The sequence below is a fragment of the Balaenoptera acutorostrata genome, chromosome X (genome assembly GCF_949987535.1).
Source record: "Balaenoptera acutorostrata chromosome X, mBalAcu1.1, whole genome shotgun sequence".
NCBI classification, from domain to species: Eukaryota; Metazoa; Chordata; class Mammalia; order Artiodactyla; family Balaenopteridae; genus Balaenoptera; species Balaenoptera acutorostrata.
In genome coordinates, this window is record NC_080085.1 from 128060276 (window position 1) to 128085592 (window position 25317).

The 25317-nt window shown below is 41.6% G+C and overlaps 1 protein-coding gene across 4 annotated transcripts in view; it reads left to right on the forward strand.

Moving 5' to 3' along the window:
• Nucleotides 1-25317, forward strand: part of AFF2 (ALF transcription elongation factor 2) — a 498852-nt gene that overhangs the window by 288541 nt on the left and 184994 nt on the right. For all 4 annotated transcript variants that reach the window (XM_057538448.1, XM_057538450.1, XM_057538449.1 and 1 more), the window contains exon 4: nt 10974-11018. In XM_057538448.1, coding sequence (XP_057394431.1) covers nt 10974-11018 — 45 coding nt within the window. The remainder of the gene's footprint in view (nt 1-10973; nt 11019-25317) is intronic.

Below are 25317 nucleotides of genomic sequence, written 5' to 3' on the forward strand. Positions count from 1 at the left end.
CGCTCCACAGAGCGGGCCCACACGTAATGTCACAGACCCTTTCTTTATGACACGGTGTCAAGGGTCTGTGTTTGCAGAGTGATTTTCTGGAAAAATGCCATGCCCTTCTATGAGCCAAGTGTTTCAGAGTGTCCCATAAATGCTGGGCAGAAGGGGTCTTAGGGCCATCTCTCAAGCTAACTGGAGATACTAAGTAAGGCCCAGGGGAAGTTTAAGAAACAGGAACTTCTTGTGTTTCTTCTATTGATTTTTCTGCCAACAAAAAAGTGTAACAAATCGTGGTGTTTTCAAATAAAAGCATCAGGAATAAACTCGAATTTTAGAGAGCGATTTCCTGGGCACACACGCAGGTGCATTTGGGGGAGGGCTGGATGAAGCAGGAGATAGGTGACCATGCCACGTCGGTAAGGGCCAGGGTCGTGAAGCATTACTTATAATCGAACAAAGTGGTAATTTTGCCAACTCTCCATTCTCAAATATGACATCCTCTTCATGGTAATCAAACTATTACTCTGACACGGTTTCCTTATCAGGAAACCAGTCTGTGATTGTGACCTGAAAATGAAGGTTGTCTTTCAACTCATTTGAATTGCAAACAGGAGAGACAACCTATAGCTACTGTGGCATATTTTTTAAGCAAAACCAGGCGCCTACATCGACCTCCTATTTACATTCCTTTGAGAAGAAAAAAAATCACATAAAAGCTACCAAGAAACACATTTCACAGCAGGCAAATTAATTGGTTTTACAGTATTTGAATGGAGGGTTTGTCAAATAAAACATGCCGTGACAGTTAACAGTGTCATTTAGAGCCAGAAAATTATTGGCTTATTTGTTATTGGATAAAAGGAAGGCAAACATTTTGTATTAGGAAGTTTTAATATGTTTAAAATCCTCATTAGGGATTAATGGACATGCTTGCTTAGCATAGCGCCTCATTAATTTGAGGCTAAACAGTTACTTCTGTGTTTCAATCTCAGTGTTGTTTCTTAACATTTTTTTTTTTTACTTCTCTTTAATTAGATCTTGCAGTTGAGTTTGGTCTCTACACCATTGGAGATGTAGAATTAATTAATGAGATTTATAAATCTAATGGAAGGGAGTTATTCTTAGCTATCGTTTCATTTTAGTGAGCAGTTAAACCACATGTAAGTGGGCGCAGATCTGAGAGATTTCAGAAGTCTAGAAAAAATGTGAACTTCCCTGAATATATTTAGTAGTGTCACTTGGCATTAATAGATAAAAGTGTTTTAATTAGAGTTATAAATAATAGGGGAGCTGGCGAGGATTCACTTCCCGTGCACAGGGCTTGTTCTCTCGGATCATCACTGTCAGAGAAGAGCAATTGTAGGTCTCTTTCCGTGGCATCGCGGTGTCAACCACTGGCAATTAAGACAATCCTAAGTGCAGGATTTAGAGAGTCAAGAAGGCACCAAGTTCGTTAGAGGTTAGTCTGAAAGAGGAGACACTTTCTATCAAGTGTATTCTGTTGTCACCTTTTTATTGAGGACATGTATGGGTACAATTTGTAAAGTCTATTCCACTGACGTTGCTTTAAGGAACATGTAGCTATAGAGCAAAATCAAACTGAAATCTGGGTTTCTTGTTTTAAAGCAGACATTTAAGTCATTAGCTATGTATTTAGAAGAAGAGGGGAGGAGTTTCTTTAGGGTGAGGGATTGTGAATGTCAAGGGAAGACCTTTCCTTTCTGAAAGATTTTCAGAAAATAGGAGCCAAAGATACATATTTAAAAGGTTCTTTTCTAAATGGGGTTACAGCACGTAATTTAAGACCCCATAATATGCCTGCGGCAATGTCTTCAGAAGCTACCAGAAAAATCTGAACTCCCACTTCATTTTTTTTTCCCCCTGGTGAGGAAGTCTTGTATCTTTTAGAAACCATAAATGCTTAGAAGAAGTTATCAATCCAAGATGTATTATAAAAGATAATCGTATTTTAAAATGTCTCCTGCTAACATAGTAAATGTGTAAAAGTTTTCTTAAGGACAAAATATTTAAGTGATTAAAAACAGCGCTTCTTTAAACAATTTGGAAACTCCTTCCAATGCTATGTAGCGATGATCTCTCTCAGGAGGATATGGGTTAATGGAGTTCTCTACTTCCCGAGGGACAAAGTTGAATTCATTTAGCCCCCAGAGAGGCATTCCTCAGGCCCCGCGCCTCACTTCATCCGGGCTTGTGGGTCACGTGAGGAGAGTCACCACTGTGGGATCCCAGAAAATCATTACTCCTGCTCCTGGGCGCTCTGCTTGTTCCATTCAGAATGAAGCCCCTTATAGATCAGAGCAGTTGGAGAACTGTGAACTGTGGTTAATTAGCTAATCAGTGTTGGAAAGTGCAGTAGCTAATAGTGGGGAGCAGAGTACCACCTCCTTCTAAATCACCAGAGGCTACTTGGCCTCCAGTTGTCTCCCTTCCCCTACCTCCTCCTTCCTTTATCTCCATACTGCGGGCATAGACAGCATCTCCTTCAGTGTTTCACACTGTAGCTCGCTCTTTCTCGCCCTTAAATATTGCCAGAGAGTTCTATTATACTTTCCTAGCCTACCCCTGTTCCTGTTCTCCAACAGAACCATTTTCCACCTTTCCTTTCTCCGCACGTTTCCAATAACCAGCCCCGTTCTCCACTGATGACCTTGCCACATACTTCATAGAGAAGAATAGATACAATCAGACAAGTACCCCCTCATCTTCTCGTCTTTAATTTCTCCAACCCAACTGCTTATGTACCTAAGGCACTCTGCCTTCCCTCCTGTTACAATGGAAGAAGTGTCCAGAAGGGTCCACGCTCCTCTTTCAGGCTAGCCTCTCCAATTGTGTCCTAATCTGTTCGCTCCTTCTCAAGGACTTTGCTTTTACAATCATCCATTTTTTTCTTTTGCGATACGTTTTTTTCCCCTCTCCACTGAGTTATACCCATTGGTATATAAATATGCCTTAGTACCATCCCTCTTAAAATACAAAGGAAAACCTCGACACCACGTCCCCACATCCTATCACCCCATCTCTCTGCTCCCTGTCACAGCGGGAATTGTTTATTCCCTCCTGCATCCGCCCCTCCCACTCTCTCCTCAGCACACTCGGTGAGGTGAGATTCACATCCACAGCATGCCACTGAGACAGCTCTGTCCAAGGCGGCCGATGGCCCAGATGGCCTAGGATCGGCCGAACCCAACCGATTCTGCATCCTTATCTTACTGAATGGCTGCTTTCTCCTTTGAAACACTTTCTTCTCTGGGCTTCTGGGACACCATGCTTGCCTGATTTTCCTCCTGTCCCCCTAGCCGCTCCTAAGGATTCAGGGGTGGCTTTGCAGTACATGATGTGTGATACATCATATGCCAATGCTATCTGGACTGTGGACTCCTCACAAAAGAAACTGTAAATGGTCTTTTGGTTCAGTTTCATCTTAGGAGGACTAAGGTGTGAAATTAGTTTTATAGCTGAGGCCTATAGTACATGTCTGCTACATGTTGTATAGGAGTTGCCTGCTTCCTCATGTTTTCTTTTCTATTGAAGTCTAGTTGATTTACAGTGTTGTGTTAATTTCTGCTGGACAGCAAAGTGATTCGGTCATACATATCAATACATTCTCTCTTAATATGTACTCTTTTCCATTATGGTTTATCATAGGATATTGAATATAGTTCTCCATGAAATAACTCTTTTCCTCATGTTTGTATTAGTTAGTACAAAAATCAGTTTGCGTTTCCCATGCATTTAAAAACCGTCAGCAGAAGAAGAGGAAATGTACCCGGGATTTGACAATTAGCATCAGTGAGAAAAGGGTCCATGTGTAGGAGGTAGAGAATTGAAGTTCAGATGTGGATACTACATATGGACCTGCACACAACATAGCCATTCATGTTAATGGGAGTGCAGTAAGTAGGGATTTCGTGGAATGAAGACTTTAATCTTAAATGGTCCTTGGTTTCAGTGCTAGGACTTGGATGGGACAGAAGTGGGTATCCCGCGGGCCCTGAGGAGTCGTAGGCATGCCTAGGAATTTCAAAAGGCAGGGACCATGGCTGGAAGGGCTCTGGGTTGTAGGGCAGACACAGAGAGCAGACAAAAGGCTGAGAAGAGCACAGGCAGGAAGGGGCAAGCAGGTTGGGTGGGAGTCTGGGAGGCCGGCAAAGAGAAGGAGGAGAATGCAGCTTGAGTGAAAGCAGCGGGATTAAGGCATCTGGGCGAGAAGCCTGGAGAATGTGGGAGGAGGGGCTCCGTCCCTGGGGAGCCTCGCCGCAGAGAAGGCACAGCTCGGGCATGTGTGTACTGGCAGCGGCAGCCGCCAGAGCCGCCCCTGCCCAGCCCCGGTGACCAGAGGCAGGGCGTCCTGGGGGAATGTGGGTCAGGCAGCCAGCCTCTTCCAGAAAGGCTCTTGGTTTCTTAGGGTAATCTTTCTAGATGTGTACCTTACTTTTCTTTAAGACTTTCACCCCCCCCTCCCCGTTTATAGCTCACTCTTCTATAGAACCTAGTTATTAGACCAAATAAATGAACAGTGAGCTAATGGCTATTCAGAGCCCACTGAATTAAGTACTCTTCACTTCAAATTCCATCTGCCATTAGGTCCTCTCCGCTGATGATGGGCCTTTCTGCATATGCATTCCGCCGTTGCCCATACCTAATGTAATCAGCGGAGAGCTGCCCCCATAATGAAGCGCATCGCCCACCCTTCCCCTCCAGCCCCCCTTCGCTCTCTGTTGTCTTGCCCCCTCAAGTCCCATCTCCAGCCTCCTTTGTCACCTTCAGTGAGAGCCGCCAGATGGAACAGCCTGAGACTGGGCCCCTGAATAGGGTTTCATAATTAGCGACATTCGCAAGATGTCATGGGGGCCAATTTCCAAGGCGACTAAACTATGTACTCAGTGGTTCCAAGGTTCAGGGTGCTGACAACTTTCCAAGAGCCTTAGAGGGAACTTAGAATAAAAGGTGTTGATGGAGACTTCAGATGCACCCACTGCCAGGCTAAGGTACTTTTTTATATGACTCACTTGATCTCAACCTCACGACAATCCTCGAAATGGAATTTTATTCCCCTTATATAGATAGAGAAACAGAGGCTCAGAGAAGTTCAAGTGTCTTGACCAAGTTCACAAAGCAAGTTAAGTATCAGAGCTGGGATTAAAATCCAAGTCTCTCCAGCTTCAAAGCCCATGCTCTTTCCCCTACCCCTTTATGCCCTCAGAAAACACAGTAAATTATCTCACTGATTTGCTCAAATAAATAAAATGTGATCGCTGAGTCTTCCTTTTTAGTTTTAGTTCCATGTAAGGTTCTAGACACAGGGTCACTTTGTGTACTTGGCTTAAAATGGCAAGTGGTATATTCCTTTGATCTTCATGCTCTACTTTTAAAAAATTTATTTTATTTATTTATTTATTTTTGGCTGTGTTGGGTCTCCGTTGCTGCGCACAGGCTTTCTCTAGTTGTGGCGAGCGGGGGCTATCATGCTCTACTTTTTATTGCTTCTTTTCTTAGAGTGAATGGTGAATATTAGCTTGTTTTACATGGGGTATTTTGACCATGTGACATCCTTAAAAATTAGCCGGCAGCAGTATTTTAAATACCAACTCCTTGGACACCCAGGACTTTTGCTGTATTAAAATGAAATGGGAATATGAGCTGGTTGGCTGTACCATGTAACTGTTGTGAAATCTTCTTTGTTTTGATTAAAGTTATATCACCTGAGGATTTCTGTCTGCAGTTTATGTTAACTGTTCCCGTTTAACCATAGACTCATGAATACAAACTAGAATAGGGACGGGTTAAGGTGAGGCAGGAAGCAAGGGACAGAAAGATCTTAACCTGAACTGGGTTCGTCCTTTTCCAAACTGGAAAACGGGGACTCCCTGGATGGGGAGGGGAAATAAAGGGGTCTCAAAGCGAGTGCAAATAGGAACTTCAGAGGCTGCTGCTACTTGTTTGGACAAATGACCGATGATGGGGATTAAACATTTTTAAAAGCCGGAAAACTCATTTGCTACTAGAATATCATAACCTGAGTTTTCATTTTGTTAGTAATGCCGTGTCAGGGGATCTCTGTCTCGTCAGTCAGTCATGGGGATGAACGGGGCAATTTGTTAATGAAAATACAAATGGAATTAGTTTGGAAGCTGCCAGCGGTGTCAGTCGTGGATATTGTTTAACTGGGCCGGTAGCATGGATTTTGGTGTTAGTGATGTGTCACTCAGTGTCACTTGCACTTGTTAGGAGAATCCAAGCGTTCACTGGCAATTAAACTTGCAATTTGTGAGTTTTACTGGGCGAAGTCTTTGTCAAGGTGGGACATGCCTAGAATAGTGGACTTAGATGGCCAGGTTTTGTGGGAAAACTTCAGGGTGATTTTAGAAAAAAAAAAAATGACCTCTTTTCCCTCGCAATCACTTAATTAAAATGTACTCAGAGACACGCATCTCGCTCTACTGGGTTAACCATGTGATGATCATGATTCTTTTAATGTTTTACATGAATCTTCGTGTTTTCTATCAGTGTCTCTCAATGCCACAATCAGGGTATTTTTGATATCTTCTATTACCCTAATCGCCAAGAAGTATGCTGCAAACTGATTAATTCCAGAATGATTAAAACATCCTATGCAATTCATTTATTGTTGCTGCAGTTAATTGAATATTTGATGATTTAAAGGTACCCTGATTATTTCCTAAGATACGTCTTTATCACCAGGCAGTTGATCTGCGCGTGGTCCCCGTGTGGCTAGATGGGGTGGCAGCCCGCACTGTCACACGCCGAGAGGGTAGGCACTCAGGAGGGCTCTCAGTCAACTCAGCACCTGCCCGATGGGTGCCTGCCTTCCCTGGCCCGTAGAGGACCCCATCCGTGCCCAGCCCGAGAGGGTCGTCTGGGGCCAGCAGTGAGAGCACAGCCTCCCCGGGCGGCGTGCAGCTCGCTTTCTGCTCCCGGAGGAGGGGGCGGAGAGGGGGATGCACGAGATCGCCGGCTCTGAGTGGCTAACTTGCGCTTTGTGGACTCTCTGAATACTCAAGAGTGCATTGAAAGGGAGGCGAAGGTGGCTCTGGAATTAAGCGGCAGCTTGGCAACTCGTCAGGCGGCAGTTCTAATCCCAGTGTCACCACTACTTCTCCTCCTGTCTCCTGTCACACCTGTCCGAGTGACTCCTCCACAGTTCCTGCGAGAGGACGGGGCTGTGAGAGACAGACTGACAGACTGACAGACAGACAGAGCAACTAGGCAGCCGGGGCTGAGCCCCAGCCTGAGCCCGGCTTCTGTCCAGAGCGCAGCGTGAGTGACCTGGGTGCTGTCCCGCAGGGGGCTCCGAGCCTGCAGCGGCCTCAGGTGGCCCCGGCACTGCTCGGCCATGTCCGATCCTTGGCCTCTCACCCCCCTGTGGGCCGAGGACTGCGAGGGGGACCTCGGCGGCTGGGACCTCCTGTCGGACATGGCTCTGTCCGTGAACCCGGTAGGTACCCCTGACACCCAAGTCAGACCTCCTGTTCCGTATTGTCTGTTTCCCCTGTAAATGTTTGTCTCCCCCAATGTGCGTGGAGTCTCGAAGGCAGAAATTATGTTGTCTTCGGTGTCTTTAAATCCTCCCCTTGGCACCATCCTGAGCACAGTGTGAGCTCAATCAGGATTTGTTGTCTAAAGAAGTAAATGGGAGAACTGATGAATAGGCGGACGGGCGAATGAATGCGATCCTATTACCCTTGTCACCACCTTACAATGTATGTCCCAGTGGGTCTCAATTGTTTGTTTTCCCGTCCCATCTAGACATTTAACTCCGAGAGAAAGAGGCCAAGTCTGATGGTTCTTTGTGTCACCGACCCCCCTCGCCCAGCACTGTTCTAGGCACAGAGGAGATGCTCGCTGGTTAATTCAAAAGCACTTGCAGGGGGGGAAAAACCACTTGCGGCTCAAATGAGTTGTCTTGCGGTGAAAAGAGCAGCGGGGCAGGGCTAGATGACTTTGTGGGACTGGTGACTCCATGTCAATGCTGGATTCCAGTATTTTCTAAAAAAGAAAAAAAAATCTGCACGCTCGGTATGGATGCATATTTATTTGACTGTCCGTGTCGGCAGAGTTCTTCCCCAGAGTCCACAACTCTTTCTATTTTGACAGCATTTCCCCATGAGGAAACGGATATTTATAATACCAGGTGTAGAGATGATATTTGCGGTTGGCAAGAGTGAGTCAGATCTTACCTTGTGCAGACGAGAAGACTGGGCTTCGTAATAAAGCAGTGAGGAAACCAGCAGGGCAGGGGCTAATGACCCAACGCACCATGAGGGGCTTTGCAGGTTACAAAGCGCGTTCACATACCTTATTTCATTTGCTGCTCGCAGAAACCCTTGTGAGATTTGAAAGCAGCAGGTATTACTGTTATCGTCCTTTTATTTTACTCGATTTTATTTTATAGTTGGGCGAACTGGAACTCAGAGGGGTGGTAAGGTTGTGAAGTCCTGTTCCCAAGGGGAAGGACCAGCCTCCCACCCAACTCTTGAGACTCATAGGCAAATGTTCTCGCTGTGTCTGCATGTGGCTGATAACTTTTTTCCCACTTTTATTTCAGAATTAACATTTGTGTGTTTGTGTGGCAAAGGGAAAACAAAGACCTTTTCCTGAGAGTTGGGCAGCCCAACAGATACAGTGTGACAACCACACTGAAGATTTAAGTCTTGGCTGTAATCATTTTGACCTTTGTGTTTGGGGAAGGTATATGTTAGAAGTTCAACAACTGTCTTGGAAAATACGGTTGCTAGAGCCTTGAGCAATGGAATGAGATTTTTTTTTAAATTTATTTATTTAGTTAGTTTTGGCTGCGTTGGGTCTTTGTTGCCGCGCGCGGGCTTTCTCTAGTTGCGGCGAGCCGGGGCTGCTCTTCATTGCGGTGGCTTCTCTTGTTGTGGATCACAGGCTCTAGGCACGCGGGCTTCAGTAGTTGTGGCACAGGGGCTCAGTAGTTGTGGCTCGCGGGGTTAGTTGCTCCGTGGCATGTGGGATCTTTCTGGACCAGGGCTCGAACCCGTGTCCCCTGCATTGGCAGGCAGATTCTTCACCACTGCGCCACCAGGGAAGTCCTTGGAATGAGATTTTATTTGATGTTAAGAATAATCAGTTGAGTTCTGTAATCCTGTAATATGTTAGACCAGCCTCTCCTAGTGTATATTCTGCAAACACCCATTCTATGGAATGGCGATCATTGTTAATTGGGAAAAAAAAACACATGAAAACTAAAAACCCAACAATCAATAGTCAAAAAAGTTGGGAACATGCTGCTTTAAACCAATTACATAGGTGTCTCAGAGCCTTTAAGTTGCATCATGGGTTGCCAAGAGGGGGATGGATGGCAGCGTTTCCCATACTTTTTTGGACACGGAACCTTTCATTCTGCAGGACTGGTGTCCATGGGATGTTCTGCTTTATAGTACTTACCATGGTAACAATCGTCCATTACCTATGTGATTCTTCACACCCGCCTTCTTCCTGAGTCTGCAAACTCCATGAGGGAGGAAACCGTGTCTCCTTTTGCTTCTTTCCGTTGTGTCTTTGCCGATCACAAGCCTGGTGGCACAGTCCCTGGCCCTCAAAGAATATTTGTTGAATGAATGAATGAATGAATGATCTCTGCTAGACCAAACCACGTGTGGTTCCCTATCAGGAGCCTGTATTTAAGGCTCCTTACCATGTCTGCCCAGGCAATTTGTTAGCCTTTCCTTCTACTGTTCTTTCCGATCAGTATTAGAATATTCGTGTTCTTGGAAGGGTGGGTGACTGTATAATTTGTCGTCCGAATCAGGACATTTTTGAGTAGGTAGTCAAGGTAGTCAATAAATATTGGTTGAAATAAATGTAGGTACAGTAGTGACTGTTACGCTCATTTAAGATTTACTGATGATTGTAACATGTATTTTTTAAGATTGAGGGAAACTGGCACCATATTCTCTTCCCCATTTCCTCAAATATAGTTGTGTTTACACCTTAATCTATCAGAGTAACTAGGGGATTAGGACTTAATTGCCCTTGCGAGAGGCCTGGAACCTACAGCCTCTCTGGCAGTGCTGTCTTTACAGGACTGGCCTTTTACCTCCCAAGGCAGTGAGTGAAAGAGACCAAATGGTCTCCCTACTGGAACTGGAGGGAAGTGGAGGTGATCAGATTGCCATCGTGGAGCAGGTGAAGGTGTGAAGGAGAGAGTTCGGAAGGTTTGGGGGAATGCCCGTACCTGCACAGGTGACATCACACCTGGTAGGCCTTCCTCCAGCTGGTGGTCCCACCCTCAGGTCCCTCATCAAGCACAGCTTTAGAGCTGGTGTTTCGCTTTGGCATTTGGCTTCTTGCTTTCACTGACTATGGAGCTCCTGAAGGAAAGGGCATGTGCCAGACGCAGAGTCAGTACTCGGTACAGTTCTGCTAGTTGCTTGAATTTTGATTGATTAGGAAGGTGTCACACTGAGGAAAAAAGCTCAAGGCATTCACTTTGTATATTTGTGAGATTCTCTCTGTAGGCATCTAATTGGACTCCTGAGTTAAAAGGGGACTTCAATTAATCACAGAAGTGTTTTCATATAGGCGTCCTCTTTTACAAATCTGTGATTATGAATAACATGGTAAAGTATGTCAGTGGGTGGAAGAGGCCTCAAAGATCAGGAAGGCGAGCTCCTTCTTTGGATGGATGAGTGAAGTGAAGCTTGGGGGACAGGGGATGGTTCCGTGTCCCAGAGCAAGTCAGTGACAGAGCCAGGCCCTCTCTGCATCTTGTACTGTGGTCTTACTGCTTCAGTAAAAGAAAACAAAATTGGCCATTTGCAGATACTTGCTGCTTTGTATTTAATAGGGGAAAAAACCACATGTATAGCTATATTTACTTCCTTTACAATTTTTCCTACAGGGTAAAATATTATACAGCATGCTTTTCTGAGAATAACTAGATTATGCTTAATTTTCTTTTTTTGTTTATTTTGTTTTAGGTGAGCCTTCCCAGTGACCCAAGCTGTGTTGAAGAAATCTTGCGGGTGAGTTTAAACCTTTATCTCTCTGCCTTTTAATAATGAAGCAGTCAATCTGCTTAAGCTGTTTAAAGTCATTCCTCTTCTGTTTCCGGGAGTGTCTCATTTCTTACCTGGTCTTCTTGCTCTCTAATCAGGCTAGTCTCCTGATCTCACCAAGCTTCTGTTGCCTTCTTGCATCCTTCTGAGTCTTTCTTTTCAGGGCTGAACAGAGACTCACCACCTCCTTTAGGAAATGTTTCCTGTTCAAGCATCCTACCCGCAATCTTTGCCTTTCTGTTCTCTGGGATCTCAGGTCAGCCTCATTGCTGCCTCCTGCTATGTTGCTGATGGGACATGGTCATGGAGATTGTGGCCTACAATGAGGGGATGAGAAGTGGCAGGGTGGAGGGGAGGAGACAAGGAGAGACTTGAGAATGATGGCAAGTTGTGGGAGATGGTACTAATGGGAGTGAACTGGTGCATGAGAATGGCGCGGAGGCAGCACAGAGCTGCAAAAGGTAGCAATGACCTCTCCCAAAGTACACGATTAAACCAAAAGGAGAAACCGAAGCCAAGGCAGAGAAATGTATGTCCCGTCTCTGGCTGTTGGCATCCTAAGGCGTTGCGGTATATGAAGAATAGGAGTCATGGGAGTGAGTTCTCTCTCCACCATTTGTCACTTCTGTAATTTGGACAGATAACTTCATCTTTCTGAATCTCCCTTCCTTGTCTGTAAAAGAGGACAATAACGCCTGTCCTAATTCCCTTATAAGCTGCCGAGCGGTATCTAAATGCTCTTTACTATGAGAAATGATCAGTGTGGCCAGGAGAAAACCATGCTGGCTTTCCACTGGGGCAAGAAATCCATCTCTGTGCCAGGGGAAATTCTTCATCCCCTTTCCTCACCTCCCCAAGTCACCCCAACTCCCCCGACACTCTCCCTCGTAAGTGTTGGAAGCAAACCCTGTGAAAATGGAGCCAAAGGAATAAAAAGGAGTAGAAACCTGTTTACCATCGAGCTGACCGGGCACCTGATTTCCCCAACTGTGAATATTCGTGCACCTTTTCCAGCCCAAGAACATTGTTACTGACTGTTAAAGAGAGGAGTCCCATCCCTCTGATCAGAGATGAGACGATCTGAGTTAGGGGCGTGCTGGCTACTTCGGTAAGAGTCCAGGAACCCCTCCATCATCTCTCCCTGGGATCCAAGGGCCGGGCGGGGGGAGTGTGGGCCGCCGCCATGAAATCCACAGCGTGATGCACCCTCGGAACCCAGCCGCTTGCTCCCTGCATCCCGCATCGGGTGGAGACGGTGCAGATGCACCAAATACACCAAATACTGTGAGGGTCTTGGCCACCTGCCTTTTAAAGAAAGGCGATGCTGAAAGAAACCTCTTCCTCTAGCCCCTACAGTAGTCTGGCTTTTCCAAATGAAGTCAGTGGTCTTTTCTGAACCCCAAAGGAATGCCAGACCCGTTTCAGAATCACCACCTCATTTGTGACAGTTGGAATTCTCCACTTCAGAGCAGCCTGGCCCTGGATCCTAGGTGGCCCACACAGTGACTGAGCGAGGGGAGCCGGCCGGACACCTGGCAGAGAAACAACAGAATGTCACTTAAACGCGCAAAGAGAAGAAGTAGTTGCCTTAATAAGCTCATAAAAGGTAGCTCCCTTTGAGAAAGTAACAAAAGTCTTTCTGTTGTTCTTGAAAGAGAATCTAGGGGAATGGGCTTTTTTTTTCTTTTTTTTCTTTTGAAGGGCTATACATTGTATAGAATTCTGGGCTTTTTGTTTTGTTTTGTTTTCTCGACAATACCATTAATGAGTGGGCTTTCCTTTATTTAAGAATGACATGTTTCAATCTCCATGCTTGGAATAAAAATAAGCTTTCTGAAGTCTATGCCTCAGATTTTATGACTACGTCTTAAAATTTTATAGACCACATTACACAGCACAACAGAGTGCTTGCTGGACATTTTTGTTTTGGCACGTTCACGTTCCTGTTTGTCCGAGGGCCTTGGAGCCCTGCAGACGATCCCACAGTAAGTCTGTTGGTCACCTTGCTCCCCATCTGCCTCCTTCTCGCGGGGGCGGAGGGGGGAGATACCTTTCCTCTTTCTGGCCTCCTCTCCCTGACCCCCTCAGTGCTTTTCCAACCAAGCAGAGTCCAAAGCGAGGTCGTCTTCTCTCCCTCACTGAAGGGGACTCTGCAGAGGCACGTGCTCTGGCCCAGGGATGGGAAAAGCTGGCCGCCAGTTGGTCCTGACGTTCCATCACTTCCTAGCTGTGTGGCTTTTCAATTTCCTCGTCTGGAGAACAGGGGGTCATTCTGCACCCTTGCACCCCCCTTCTTCCTCCGTGAACGAGTCTGTAATGTGTACACACCGCTGGCATGTGTAACGGGGAGAGAGCTCCGTCTGTCGGCTCGCCCAACTTTCCCACCTCCCCGAGTCCCCCTTTTGTCCCTCTACAGCCCAGCAGGCAAAGCCACTTCATCGCACATTGGCACACACCAAGTAGGCACGACTGGCCTCTCCCCTTCAGACCCACTTCTCTTTCCACGCACTTCTGGTTCTCATTCTACCCGGGAGCCCACCTTGTCTGGTCTCCCGGGGCTGACTTGACCTGATATGACGAACTTATGTCCCTCTAGCACGTGACTGCCTTTCAGAATACTTGAACCTCATTATCTTATTTTGATCATAGGAACCATGGGTAGTCCCTTATTATTGGCATGGCCAAAAAGTTCGTTCGGATTCTCTGGAAGATGTTATGGAAAAACCCGAATGAGCTTTTTTGGCCAACCCAGTGTTTCAGCAAATCGGGGCCCAGAGAGGTTATACATGACCTGCCACCCTGGGTGAGGCTTGTATATGGCAGAGGCACAAGGAGAATCTGGTCTTCGCTTTGCACTATACCTGTCAACCACCCTGTCACAAACCTACGGTGAAAATCCCTGGATTCAAAAAAAATTGCCTCAGATGCTTGGCAGACTTACTTCTAGCAACTCGAACTGGGAATACCAGCAAACCAACAAAATTTGAGCCGGTTTTAGGAATTAATTCTTTCTTCCAGACATCTTGAATATTTTCAAATCTCATTTCAAATAATAAAATAATAACAATAACAAATTACTGCTACTAATAAAAAAATAATAGTAGTAATGTGCCACTTTATGCAGGCAGAGTACTTAAGTACATTATGTCATTTACTTTTCACAACAGAACTAAAAGATTGTATTATTAGTTACTTGTTATGGAAACCCAGAGAGGTTGAGTAATTCGCCCTCAGGGCAAACCACCGGCTCTAACAATTCTCATGCTGCCCACTCCTTCTGTTCTCTGTTCCTGTTGGCTTACCTGAATCCATCCTTATTTCACAAGCTCCGGGTCTCTTTTATGATTAACATTACAATGGCATCAACCAACAGTTCACTTCAGCTTCTGTTGTTTCCTTAATTCCTACACACTCAGTTATGCCAAAATAATTCCACGTAGTTTCTCCAACAAACCAGAATTCATCAGCCCACAACACCTTTCCTGCCACCTACCCTTCTTCCACAAAACAAGCTGTGGAAATTCAGCTGGCTTTGCTCCTTGTCAAGTATATTATTGCTTATTATAAATTTTACAGATCAGAAACTTAAAGGCAGCAATCAGTGCAGCCCAGCCCAGCCTGCATACCTGTTTCCATCAGCATGCCATTTTCTCTTTAGACTCAAGCTACCCTCGAGTACAAACAGAAATGAAAAATAATAATAACTCTGGCCCTAGTGATGGCGTTCTGCAGTTGCAATTCATCTGTCATATGAGGGATTCCTAAGCTGCTCATATGTAATAATCTGGGCCGCAGTGGCGGCTTCTTTTCTAGTTCTGCAGGGTTTTATGGGTCCTAGAGTAATCATTTCTGGAAGAGTTAAGCCAAGGAGAGCAGTCTGCACTAAATGCTACTAGCTGAGGATGGATGTTCAATGATTATTTCTCCTGCAGTGGTATGATTTATTTGTTCTTAGCAAGAATTGACTTAAAAATATCAACAGACTATCAATTAAATCCTTTCTAGAGTCACAAATGCAGATACAGCACTTCTCTTAGATTTGACGCCGAACAGATTGTGTTTCCTAGCTAAGTACCTTCCGTAGTTGATAATTTCATAAGCAAACATCTGTATGGGTAATTCACTGTTTATGAGGGATGCTGAATTTGCTAGCTAGGATTTAGGGAACTTGATTTGATAAACTATCGTCTTACAGATCTCTCCCTGCCATATGGATCAGGTTTGTAAACACCGGCATGGGCACCTCTTTTGATTGCAGCGTGATCTGTGTTTACAGCATTCTAAATTATGGCAATTCTGCTTATTAGGTCTATGTTTAAGTGCACAGTTTTAGTGTGGAAAGAACTTACCAAATAATTAGAGGACGACCATGTACAGTACTTGCTAGTTTTTACTTTTAAAGGGGAAACGAATGAAAAAGCCCATCTTAAGAGTGAGAAAAAAAATGGATTGGGGAGCAAAATTGATCAGACAATTACGTCTGAAAGGAATTTTGATTATATTATCATAACTATGCAGCATAATCAAGCACCTTTCAGTAGAATTTCTTTGATAAATTTAACCAATAATTAGGCAATTGATTTTATATCCTGTCAAATTAATGTATAAATAATGTTCAAATTGGAATCATGCAAACGATTTTCTACATAGCCGTCTTAAATACTAATCCTCCTAGGATGATTCAAAAAGCATCTATCCTATTCTGGTGTGGACTTTCAAAATTATAGTTTCTTGAAATAGTAATATAGTGTTCCATCCAAGAAAGACAACAACTGCTAAATATAATTTAGACTATAATTAACATTAACACTGATGGAGTCAAATAAACGGACTAACTAATGATTGCACCCTCTGCTATTCTGATGACTAGTTCCTACCTAATGACATTGGGAAATATGTAAATTTGTCAGCAGGTGAAAATGCCCTTGACTGGGTAAATTATGTGGAGTATTACCTTTTCTGAAGCTAACTCAGAGCACTAATGGACTTAATACATAGCATGCATGTGTGAGGTGAGCTATTCATGGAACCAAATTAGCCCATAAGAGATATTACCCATTATTTGCCTCCCAGTAATCATTTCCTCTTTTCTCACACACAAACCAACCCAGAAGAAAGATGCTAAATTTAATTATAACAACTGTTATGTGAACAATGTAGGTAAGCCATCCAGCGGGCTTCCAAATGCACTTAGAGCCTGTAAAGCAGTTTAAATATCTTCATGTGGAATCTGGGGGTTTGCAGCTAGTGTATGATATGAATTTTAAATGATTATCCAGACGTCATTGGGTAAATGAGTAACGTGGGTAACGAGGTGACTGGCCCAGTGAATCATGGGAACCTGTCAAACCTGGGACATGTCAGGGAAGAGATGATGTCAAATACCAGTAACTTAGCAACTCAGCATTTAGCTGTCCAGGGAGCGAGCAAGAGTAAGCCCTTTAAAATAGCTGAGTAAATATATGAGTCCCTATATATCTTGGGTGTGCTATAAAAATAAGCCTGTTTTCTGTCAACTTGTTTCTTTTTGCGAATATGGTGATTTATTATTTTCTATTGAGTTGAATGAAAGCAGGTGAGAATTTAAGCCACGTGTAGAATTTACACCTGCTTTCTGTATCTTGGATGTACAGGGAGGGTAATGAAACAATGTATTAGTTTGCCAAAAAGCAGTCTAGGCATATCTGAAAGAAGTAATAGCTTCCAACTGTTGTTTAAGAACCAGTTTTTTTGTCCTAGCTGTGCTAGTGGGATTGGGTTGGGGAAAAATTTCTAATGCAAGGAGGTTAACCACTCCATGTGCATCTGTGTAAAGGTAAAACCAGTGTCTCTGGAAAATGCATGGAGAAAGTAGCCTCTCAGAATCAATTTGGTAGGCATCTTCCAGTTTTGAAATGAAAGCACAAAACAAGGCTTGCCCCATTCTCTTGTTACTCACCAAAAGCATTATGGAGAATGAGAAAAAGAAATGTAAACTCTGTAATTGCTCTAACCAGGAGACATCCATAAGCCTGAATCACTATTTTGTAAAGATCAAACAGGGAAGAATCCAAGAGATGATTCCCATGGTCATGGACCTGGGGCATAGATGATGAAGCACTGATTTTCAGTATAAGAGGCACACCACAAAAGGCAAAAAAGATATTGCAATAATGGGCATGGGTGTGAAGGTTTGTGATGGGAGCTTCCGTGGACCAACTCTGAGACATGCGTATTTTGAGAAGTAGGAAAGGCAGAACTGGATGAGAAATTACATAACTAATCCACATTTGTGGAAAGCACGTTGTTGCTGAGGCAAGGTGGAAGAGCCAGAGGCTGCTTTGAGAGCAGCTTGCAGAGCGTCTCTCGATAAGGCAGAAGTAAAGGCCGAAGCACTGGGTGACACACCCTGGTGTTCAGAAGAGAATTCCTGCTAGTCTGGTAATATTAAGCCATGGCCTCCACTGCCACAAACATATCCTGCAAATAACTGATCCAGGAAGAATGCGTGTCCCTAAAAAATTAGTAATAATCAAAAAAGGAACCACTATGAGAGCTATGCAAAACTTTTAAAAAATAGCATATGAAAAAATGTAGCAAAAGAAACGTTGCTAGGGAACAAGTTAAAGCTATGACCAACGTAGTGGCATGAATTGTTTAAAAATGAAGCAGTTTTGTCTAAAAAACAAGAGCCAAAGCAGTGATACAAGAGCTTAAAGATGCTATTTAAAAAGTACATAAATAAAGGACTGCAAAGTAATGGATTATGAACAGAAAATCATTAGAATTAGCACATTTAGGATCTGGTTTTTTTCTAAATGAAGGAGTAACAGCAATAAATAATTTGTTAGTTATCCTTATCAAGAAAAAAAGGGCAAAAACACAAATACATAAAACAAGGAATGATAAAGAGAAATAACCTCTCAGATACAGAGAAAATAAAATAATCACAAGTGGCAATTTACTCACCTCTGTACAAATAAATGTAAGCATGTAGATGAGGTGGACGATTTTTCTAGTGAAATATAATTGACTGAGACTGACTCCAGAAAAGAGAAAATCTAAACAGATTTATCACCATCAATGAAATGGAGACTGGTCCCACCCATTACTGAAGTCATCACCCCCAGAAGGGGTTTCATAGGAAAATTCAACCAAACCATTAAGGTATAATATAGCTCAACTGTTCCAGAACATAGAACAAGAAACATTTGCAAAGTATTTTTTTAGAAAAGCTAAACTAGTACATAATATTGATACCAAAATCTTACAAAAACAGTATATAAAAAAGAAGATTACAGAATAATATCACTTGTGAATATTGATACAAATTTCCTTAATGAAATACTAACAAAGAGAATCAGATAGTATTTTAAAGGATATGCAGCATGACTTAGTGGGTTTTGTTCCAGGAATGTAAAGCTGGCTCAATATTAGGAAATCCATTAATGTAATGTCTTTTGTGAATAGAATAAGAAAGAAAAAAACTACATGATCATCTTTGTAAATGCTAAAATATACTTGACAAAACTCAACACTTACTCTTGATAAGACAGAAGAAGATGGAAACATCCTTAATGTGATAAAATATATCCATCTCAACCCAAAAGCTAGTGTCACATTTCACAGAGAAACTCTAGAGACATTTCCATTACAGTCGAGAAAAAAGATTAGGTATTCTTTATCATCCTTATTATTTAATATTGTTCTGGAGGTTGGCCAAGGTGATTAAACAAACTAAAGAAATCAGAGGTATTAAAATGGGAGAGAATGTGTAAAATGATTATTATTTGTAGATTATATATATTGTTTTCCTGAAAACCCCAAGAGAAATAACCAAAATGATTATTATGAACAATACAATTCTGCAAAGTTTCAGTATGCAAAATAAATATATAGAAATTGTCTTTATATGTAAGGCAATCAACTAAAAGATATAATGGGCAAAAAGACTCCATTTATATCTTATGTGTTCGTTTACAAGAAATGTGCCAGAGCTATATGAACACACTAAGTCGCTACGAGAGATACCAAAGCATATTTAAACAAACGGAAAGTCATACCATTCTGAGATAGGAAAATGATATTTCAAGCATTTCTATTCTCCCTAAGTTAATCTTGAATCCTTACCTCACACCACGCAACAATATTAGTTCCAGATTAAAAACAAACTCATAAAATATTAGAAGTAAATATGGGAGAATTTCTACATTTTTCATTTCCTGCCTGTCTCCTGATAAGCTGGCAGGGGTAGGAGGCAGTCAGGGGAAAGTTCAGATGTTTGAGGAGATTGGAGAAGGTTTGAAATAGTCATTGAAAGGGAGAGAGGGAGCAATCTAAGGGATACAGTAAGATTATGAGGCAATGTCAAGGATCGGGTGATCCTGGAGACATGAAGTTTGCATAGGTTCCAATCTGTAGATTGTGTGATTTTCTCCAGCAGTGCTTAGCTCATTACCCAGAGACCACTGATTAATGGGTCAAGGGCAACCTGGAGGCCTCAGAGAGGTTGAATAAATTCCCCCCAAGTCACATAATCATACAGCTACTAAGCAGATGAAACAGGATTGGAACTCAGGTTGGCCTGAACTGAATGCACACACTAATAATAATATCAAACAATTACATAGCAGTTTTTTGTACCTGGCACTGTTCTAAGGATTTCACATATAGTAACTCATATAATTATCATACCAATGCCAGGGAGCAAATACTATTATCACCCCCCTGATGCAGATAAAGAAATGGAAGGACTTTGGGCTTAAGTGACTTTCCAAGTTCAACAGCTAACCAGTGGCACAGCCAAGATCTTGACCCAGGCAGTCTGGCTTCAGAATCCATGCTGTTAACTGTTATGCATTCTGCTTTTCACCATGAGGATACAGGGATGAAAGAGTAGGTTTTAAGGGATTATTACAGAGCTCAGACCCTGACCCACTGGATAACAATAAAGCTAGGTGAGATTGCTAATAATGCCACGGGTCAGAATCAGGAAAACAGCTTACCAGATGGGCTAAATCTGATAAAATGAAGTTTCATAGGAGTATAACTATATGGTAATTCACTTGAGTTCACCAGTGTTTAGAGTAGACGTATATTGCTGCCTAAAACTGTATTAATTAAAGACAAGTATCTAGAGCAGGGCTTTTCCTGTAAAGGAAAACTTTTCCTGTAAAGAGCCAGATTATAAATATATTTGGCTTTTTAGGGCATATGTTCTCAGTCTCAACTACTCAACTCTGTTGTTTTAGCATGAAAACATCCATAGACAATATGGAAAAGAATGCTGGTGACTGTGTTGCAATAAAACTTTATCGACAAAAACAGTCAGTGGGCCAGATTTGGCCTGGGAGAGGTAGTTGGCTGACCCCTAATCTAGAACACCTGGAAATAAGAGGGGGATAGATCCCCTCTGCTTTGTTCTACTTAGACCACACTTGGCATGTGGTATTGATTTCTGGCCAGCACATTAAAAAACTTACATTCAGTGAAATTTAGCTTTTATTTGTTAGTTACCATCCTTTGAGTTTTAACATATGCACAGATTCCTGTAATCACTACCTTTAACAGAATACAGAACAATTCCAATATCCCAAAGAGTTCCTTCACATTACCCTTGTGCAGTCAGACTCTTCTCCCCACCCCCAAACTCTAGCAACCACTGACCTCTTCTCTGTCCCTACAGTGTTGCCTTTGCCAGAGTGTCATATAAACAGAATCATACAGTAATGTAAACTTTCCATAGTGAGTCTTTCACTCAGCATATGACTTTGAAATTCATTCAGGTTGTTGCATGCAGCAATAGTTCATTACTTTCTGAGTAACAATCCATTACACAGATACACCACAGTTTGTTTATCCATTCACCTATTGAAGAATATTTGGGTTGTTTCTAGGTTTTTTTGTGATTATTAATAATGTTGCTATCAATAATCATGTACAGAATTTTGTGTGGACATATGTTTTCATTTATCTTGGGTATAGACCTAGGAGTGGGACTGCTGGGTCAAGTGTATGTTTAAACTTATAAAAAAGTGCTGAATTGTTCTCCAGCGTGGCTGTACCATTTCCAGAGTGGCTGTATATATGAGACTCAGTTGTTCACATCCTTGCTAGCCCTTGATCTTATTGTTATTTTTTAATCTAAGCCTTTCTAATAGGTGTATAGTGGTATATCATTGTGGTTTTACATTGCATTTCACAAATGACAAATGATGTTGAGCATCTTTTTTCATTTTTGTATATCTTCTTTGATGAAGTGGCCATTCAGATCTTTTGCCCATTTTTTTAAATTGATTTTTATTGCGGTAACATTGGTTTATAACACGATATAAGTTTCACGTGCACCATATTATATTTCTACTTCTCGATACACGACAGCATGCTCACCACTAAATATTTCATTTCCATCCATCACCATACAGTCAATTCCCTTTACCCATTTTGCCATCCCCGTGCCCTGCCCCTTCCCCTCTGGTAACCACTACTCTGTTCTCTGTATCTATATATTTGTTTTTGTTTGGTTTGGTTTTTAAAATTCATTTTGTTGTTTGTTTGGGTTTTTTAATATTCCACGTAAGTGAAATCATATGGTATTAGTCTTTCTCCATCTGACTTATTTCACTGAGCGTAATACCTTCAAGGTCCATCCACGTTTTCACAAATGATGAGATTTCATCTCATGGCTGAGTAGTATTCCACTGTATATATGTTCCACGTCTTTATCCATTCCTCTGTTGATGGACACTTAGGTTGCTTCAATATATAGGCTATATAATAACGTGGCAGTGAACATAGGGGTGCATATTATCTTTTCAAATTAGTGTTTTCATATTCTTTGGATAAATATCCAGAAGTGGGATTCTGGATCATATGGTAGTTCTAGTCTTCATTTTTTGAGGAATCTCCATGCTGTTTTCCATAGTGACTACACTAATTTACATTCCCACCAACAGCACATAAGTGTTCCCTCTTCTCCACGTCCTTGCCGACACCTGTTATTTCTTGCCTTTTTGATAGTAGCCATTCTAACAGGCATGAGGTGATATCTCATTGTGGTTTTGATTTGCATTTCCCTAATAATTAGTGATGTTGAACATTTTTTCAAGCGCCTGTTGGCCATCTGTATGTCTTTGGAAAAATGCCTATTCGACTCCTCTACCCATTTTAATCGGTTGTTTGGTTTTTTGTTGTTGAGTTGCGTGAATTCTTTAGGTATTTCTTATATTAACCCCTTATCAGATATGTGATTTGCAAATATCTTTTCCCATTCAATAGGTTGTCTTTTCATTTTGTTGATGGTTTCTTTTGCTGGGCAGAAGTTTTTTGTTATGATATAGTCCCATTTGTTTATTTTTGCTTTTGTTTCCCTCGCCTGAGGAGACATACCCAGAAAGATGTTACTAAGACCAATATCAAAGAGTGTATTGCCTATGTTTTCTTCTAGGATTTTTATGATTTCAGGTCTTACATTCAAGTCTTTAATCCATTTTGAGTTGATTTTTGTATATGGTGTGGGACAGTGGTCTAGTTACTTTTTTTGCATGTGACTGTCCAGTTTTCCCAACACGATTTATTGAAGAGACTATCCTTTTCCCATTGTGTGTTCTTTGCTCTTTTGTTGTAAATTAATTGTCCATATATGTATGGGTTTATTTCTGGGCTCTCAATTCTGTTCCATTGATCTATGTATCTGTTTTTCTGCTAGAACCATGCTGTTTTGATTACTATAGCTTTGTAATATAGTGTGAAACCAGGGGGTGATACCTCCAGCTTTGCTCTTTTTTTCTCAACATTGCTTTGGCTATTTGGGGTCTTTTGTGGTTCCCTATAAATTTTAGAATTTTTTGTTCTATTTCTGTGAAAAATGTCCTTGGGATTTTGATAGGGATTGCACTGAATCTATAGATTGCTTTAGGTGATATGAAAATTTTAACCATGTTAATTCTTTCAATGCATGAGCATGGAATATCTTTCCATTTCTTTGTGTCTTCTTCATTTGCTTTCAACATTTCTTATAATTTTCAGTGTACAGGTTTTTCACCTCCTTGGTTAAATTTATTCCTGGGTATTTTATTCTTTTCGCTGTGATTGTAAATGGAATGGTTTTCTTAGATTCTCTTTCTGCTAGCTCATTGATAACATATAGAAATGCAACAGATTTTTGTATGTTGATTTTATACTCTCTAGCTTTACTGTATTCATTTACTATTTCTCATAGGTTTCTGATGGAGTATTTAGGGTTTTCTATATGTAAAAACTTGCCACTTGCAAATAATGAGTTTTATTCTTCCTTTCCAATTTGAATGCCCTTTATTTATTTTTCTTGACTAATTGCTCTGGCTAGGACTTCCAGTAACAGTGGCCAGAGTGGGCATCCTTGTCTTCTTCCTGATTTTAGAGGGATAGCTTTCAGTTTTCCACCACTGAGTATGATGTTAGCTGTGGGTTTGTCATATATGGCTTTTATTATGTTGAGGTACATTCATTCTATACTCGTTTTATTGAGAGGTTTTTTTGGTAACAAATATGTGTTGAATCTGGTTAAATGCTTTTTCTTGATCTATTGAGATGATCATATGATTTTTATCCTTCATTTTTTTTAATGTGAGTATCACATGGATTGATTTATGGATGTTGAAGCATCCTTGCACCTCTGGAATAAATCCCACTTGATCATGGTGTATGTTCCTTTTCAATGTATTGTTGGATTCTGTTTGCTAATATTTTGTTGAGGATTTTTGCATCTATGCTCATCAGAGATATTGGCCTGTAATTTTCTTTTTTGTGTTGTATTTGTCTGGTTTTGGCATCAAGGTAATGTTGGCCCCATAAAATCAGTTAGGAAACATTCCCTTCTCTTCAGTATTTTGTAAGAGTTTGAAAAGGATAGGTATTAAATCTTTTTTGAATGTTTGCTAGAATTGGCCAAATTCTACCAAACTGTCTGGTCCTGGACTTTTGTTTTTGTGAGAAGTTTTTGATTACTGTTTCAATCTCTTTTATAACAATTAGTCTATATTCACGTTTTCTGTTTCTTCATGATTCAGTCTTGGAAGGTTGTATGATTCTAACAATTTGTCCATTTCTTCTAGGTTGTCCAATTTGTTGGTGTATAGCAGCTCATAATATTCTCTTATAATCCTTTGTATTTCTAGGGTATCCATTGTTATTTCTCCTCTTTCATTTCTGATTTTATTTATCAGAGCCTTTTCTCTTTTTTCTTAGTGAGTCTGGCTAAAGGTTTGTCAATTTAGTTTATCTTTTCAAAGAACCAGCTCTTAGTTTCATTGATCTTTTCTATTGTCTTTTCAGTCTTTATTTCATTTACTTCTGCCCTGATCTTTATTATTTCCTTCCTACTGACAGTGAGCTCATTTGTTATTTGTTTAATTCCTCTAGGTTAGATTGTTTATTTGAGATTTTCCTTGTTTATTGAGGTAGGCCTGTATTGCTATAAACTACCCTCTTACTACTCCTTTTGCTGCATCCTACAGATTGTGGTATGTCATATTTTCATTTTCATTTGTCTTCAGGTATTTTTAAATTTCTCCTTTGATTTCTTCATCGATCCAGTAGTTTAGTAGTGTGTTTTTCAATCTCAACATATCTGTGATTTTTCCATCTTTCTTGTAGTTGACTTCTAGTATCATACCACTGTGATCGGAAAAGACACTTGATATGATTTCAGTCTTCTTAAATGTATTGAGACGTGTTTTGTGTCCCAACATATGGTCTGTCCTTGAGAAACTTCCATGTGCACTTGAGAAGAATGTGTATTCTGCTGCATTTGGATGGAATGTCCTGTACAAACCTTTCAAATCCATCTGGTCTGGTGTTTTCATTTGTGGCCTCCATTTTCCTTGTTGACTTTCTATCTGGGTGATCTATACATTGATGTCAGTGGGTGTTAACATTCCCTACTATTACTGTGTTGCTGTCAATTTCTCCCTTTAAGTCTGTTAATAATTGCTGTATATATTTTGGTATTCCTATCTTGGGTGCATATATATTAAAAACTGTTACGTCTTCTTGATAAATTGTTCACTTTACCATTATATAACGTCCATCTTCGTCTCTTGCTACATTTTTTGGCTTGGAGTCTGTTTTGTCTGATATGAGTATGGCTACACCCACTTTCTTTTGGCTGCAATTTGCTTGGAGTATCATCTTCCATCCCTTCACAAACAGCCTTTACAACTGAGGTGAGTCTCCTGGAAGCAGCATATAACATGTAGGTTTTGTATTTTAATCCATTCAGCCACTCTGTGTCTTTTGATTGGTGAAT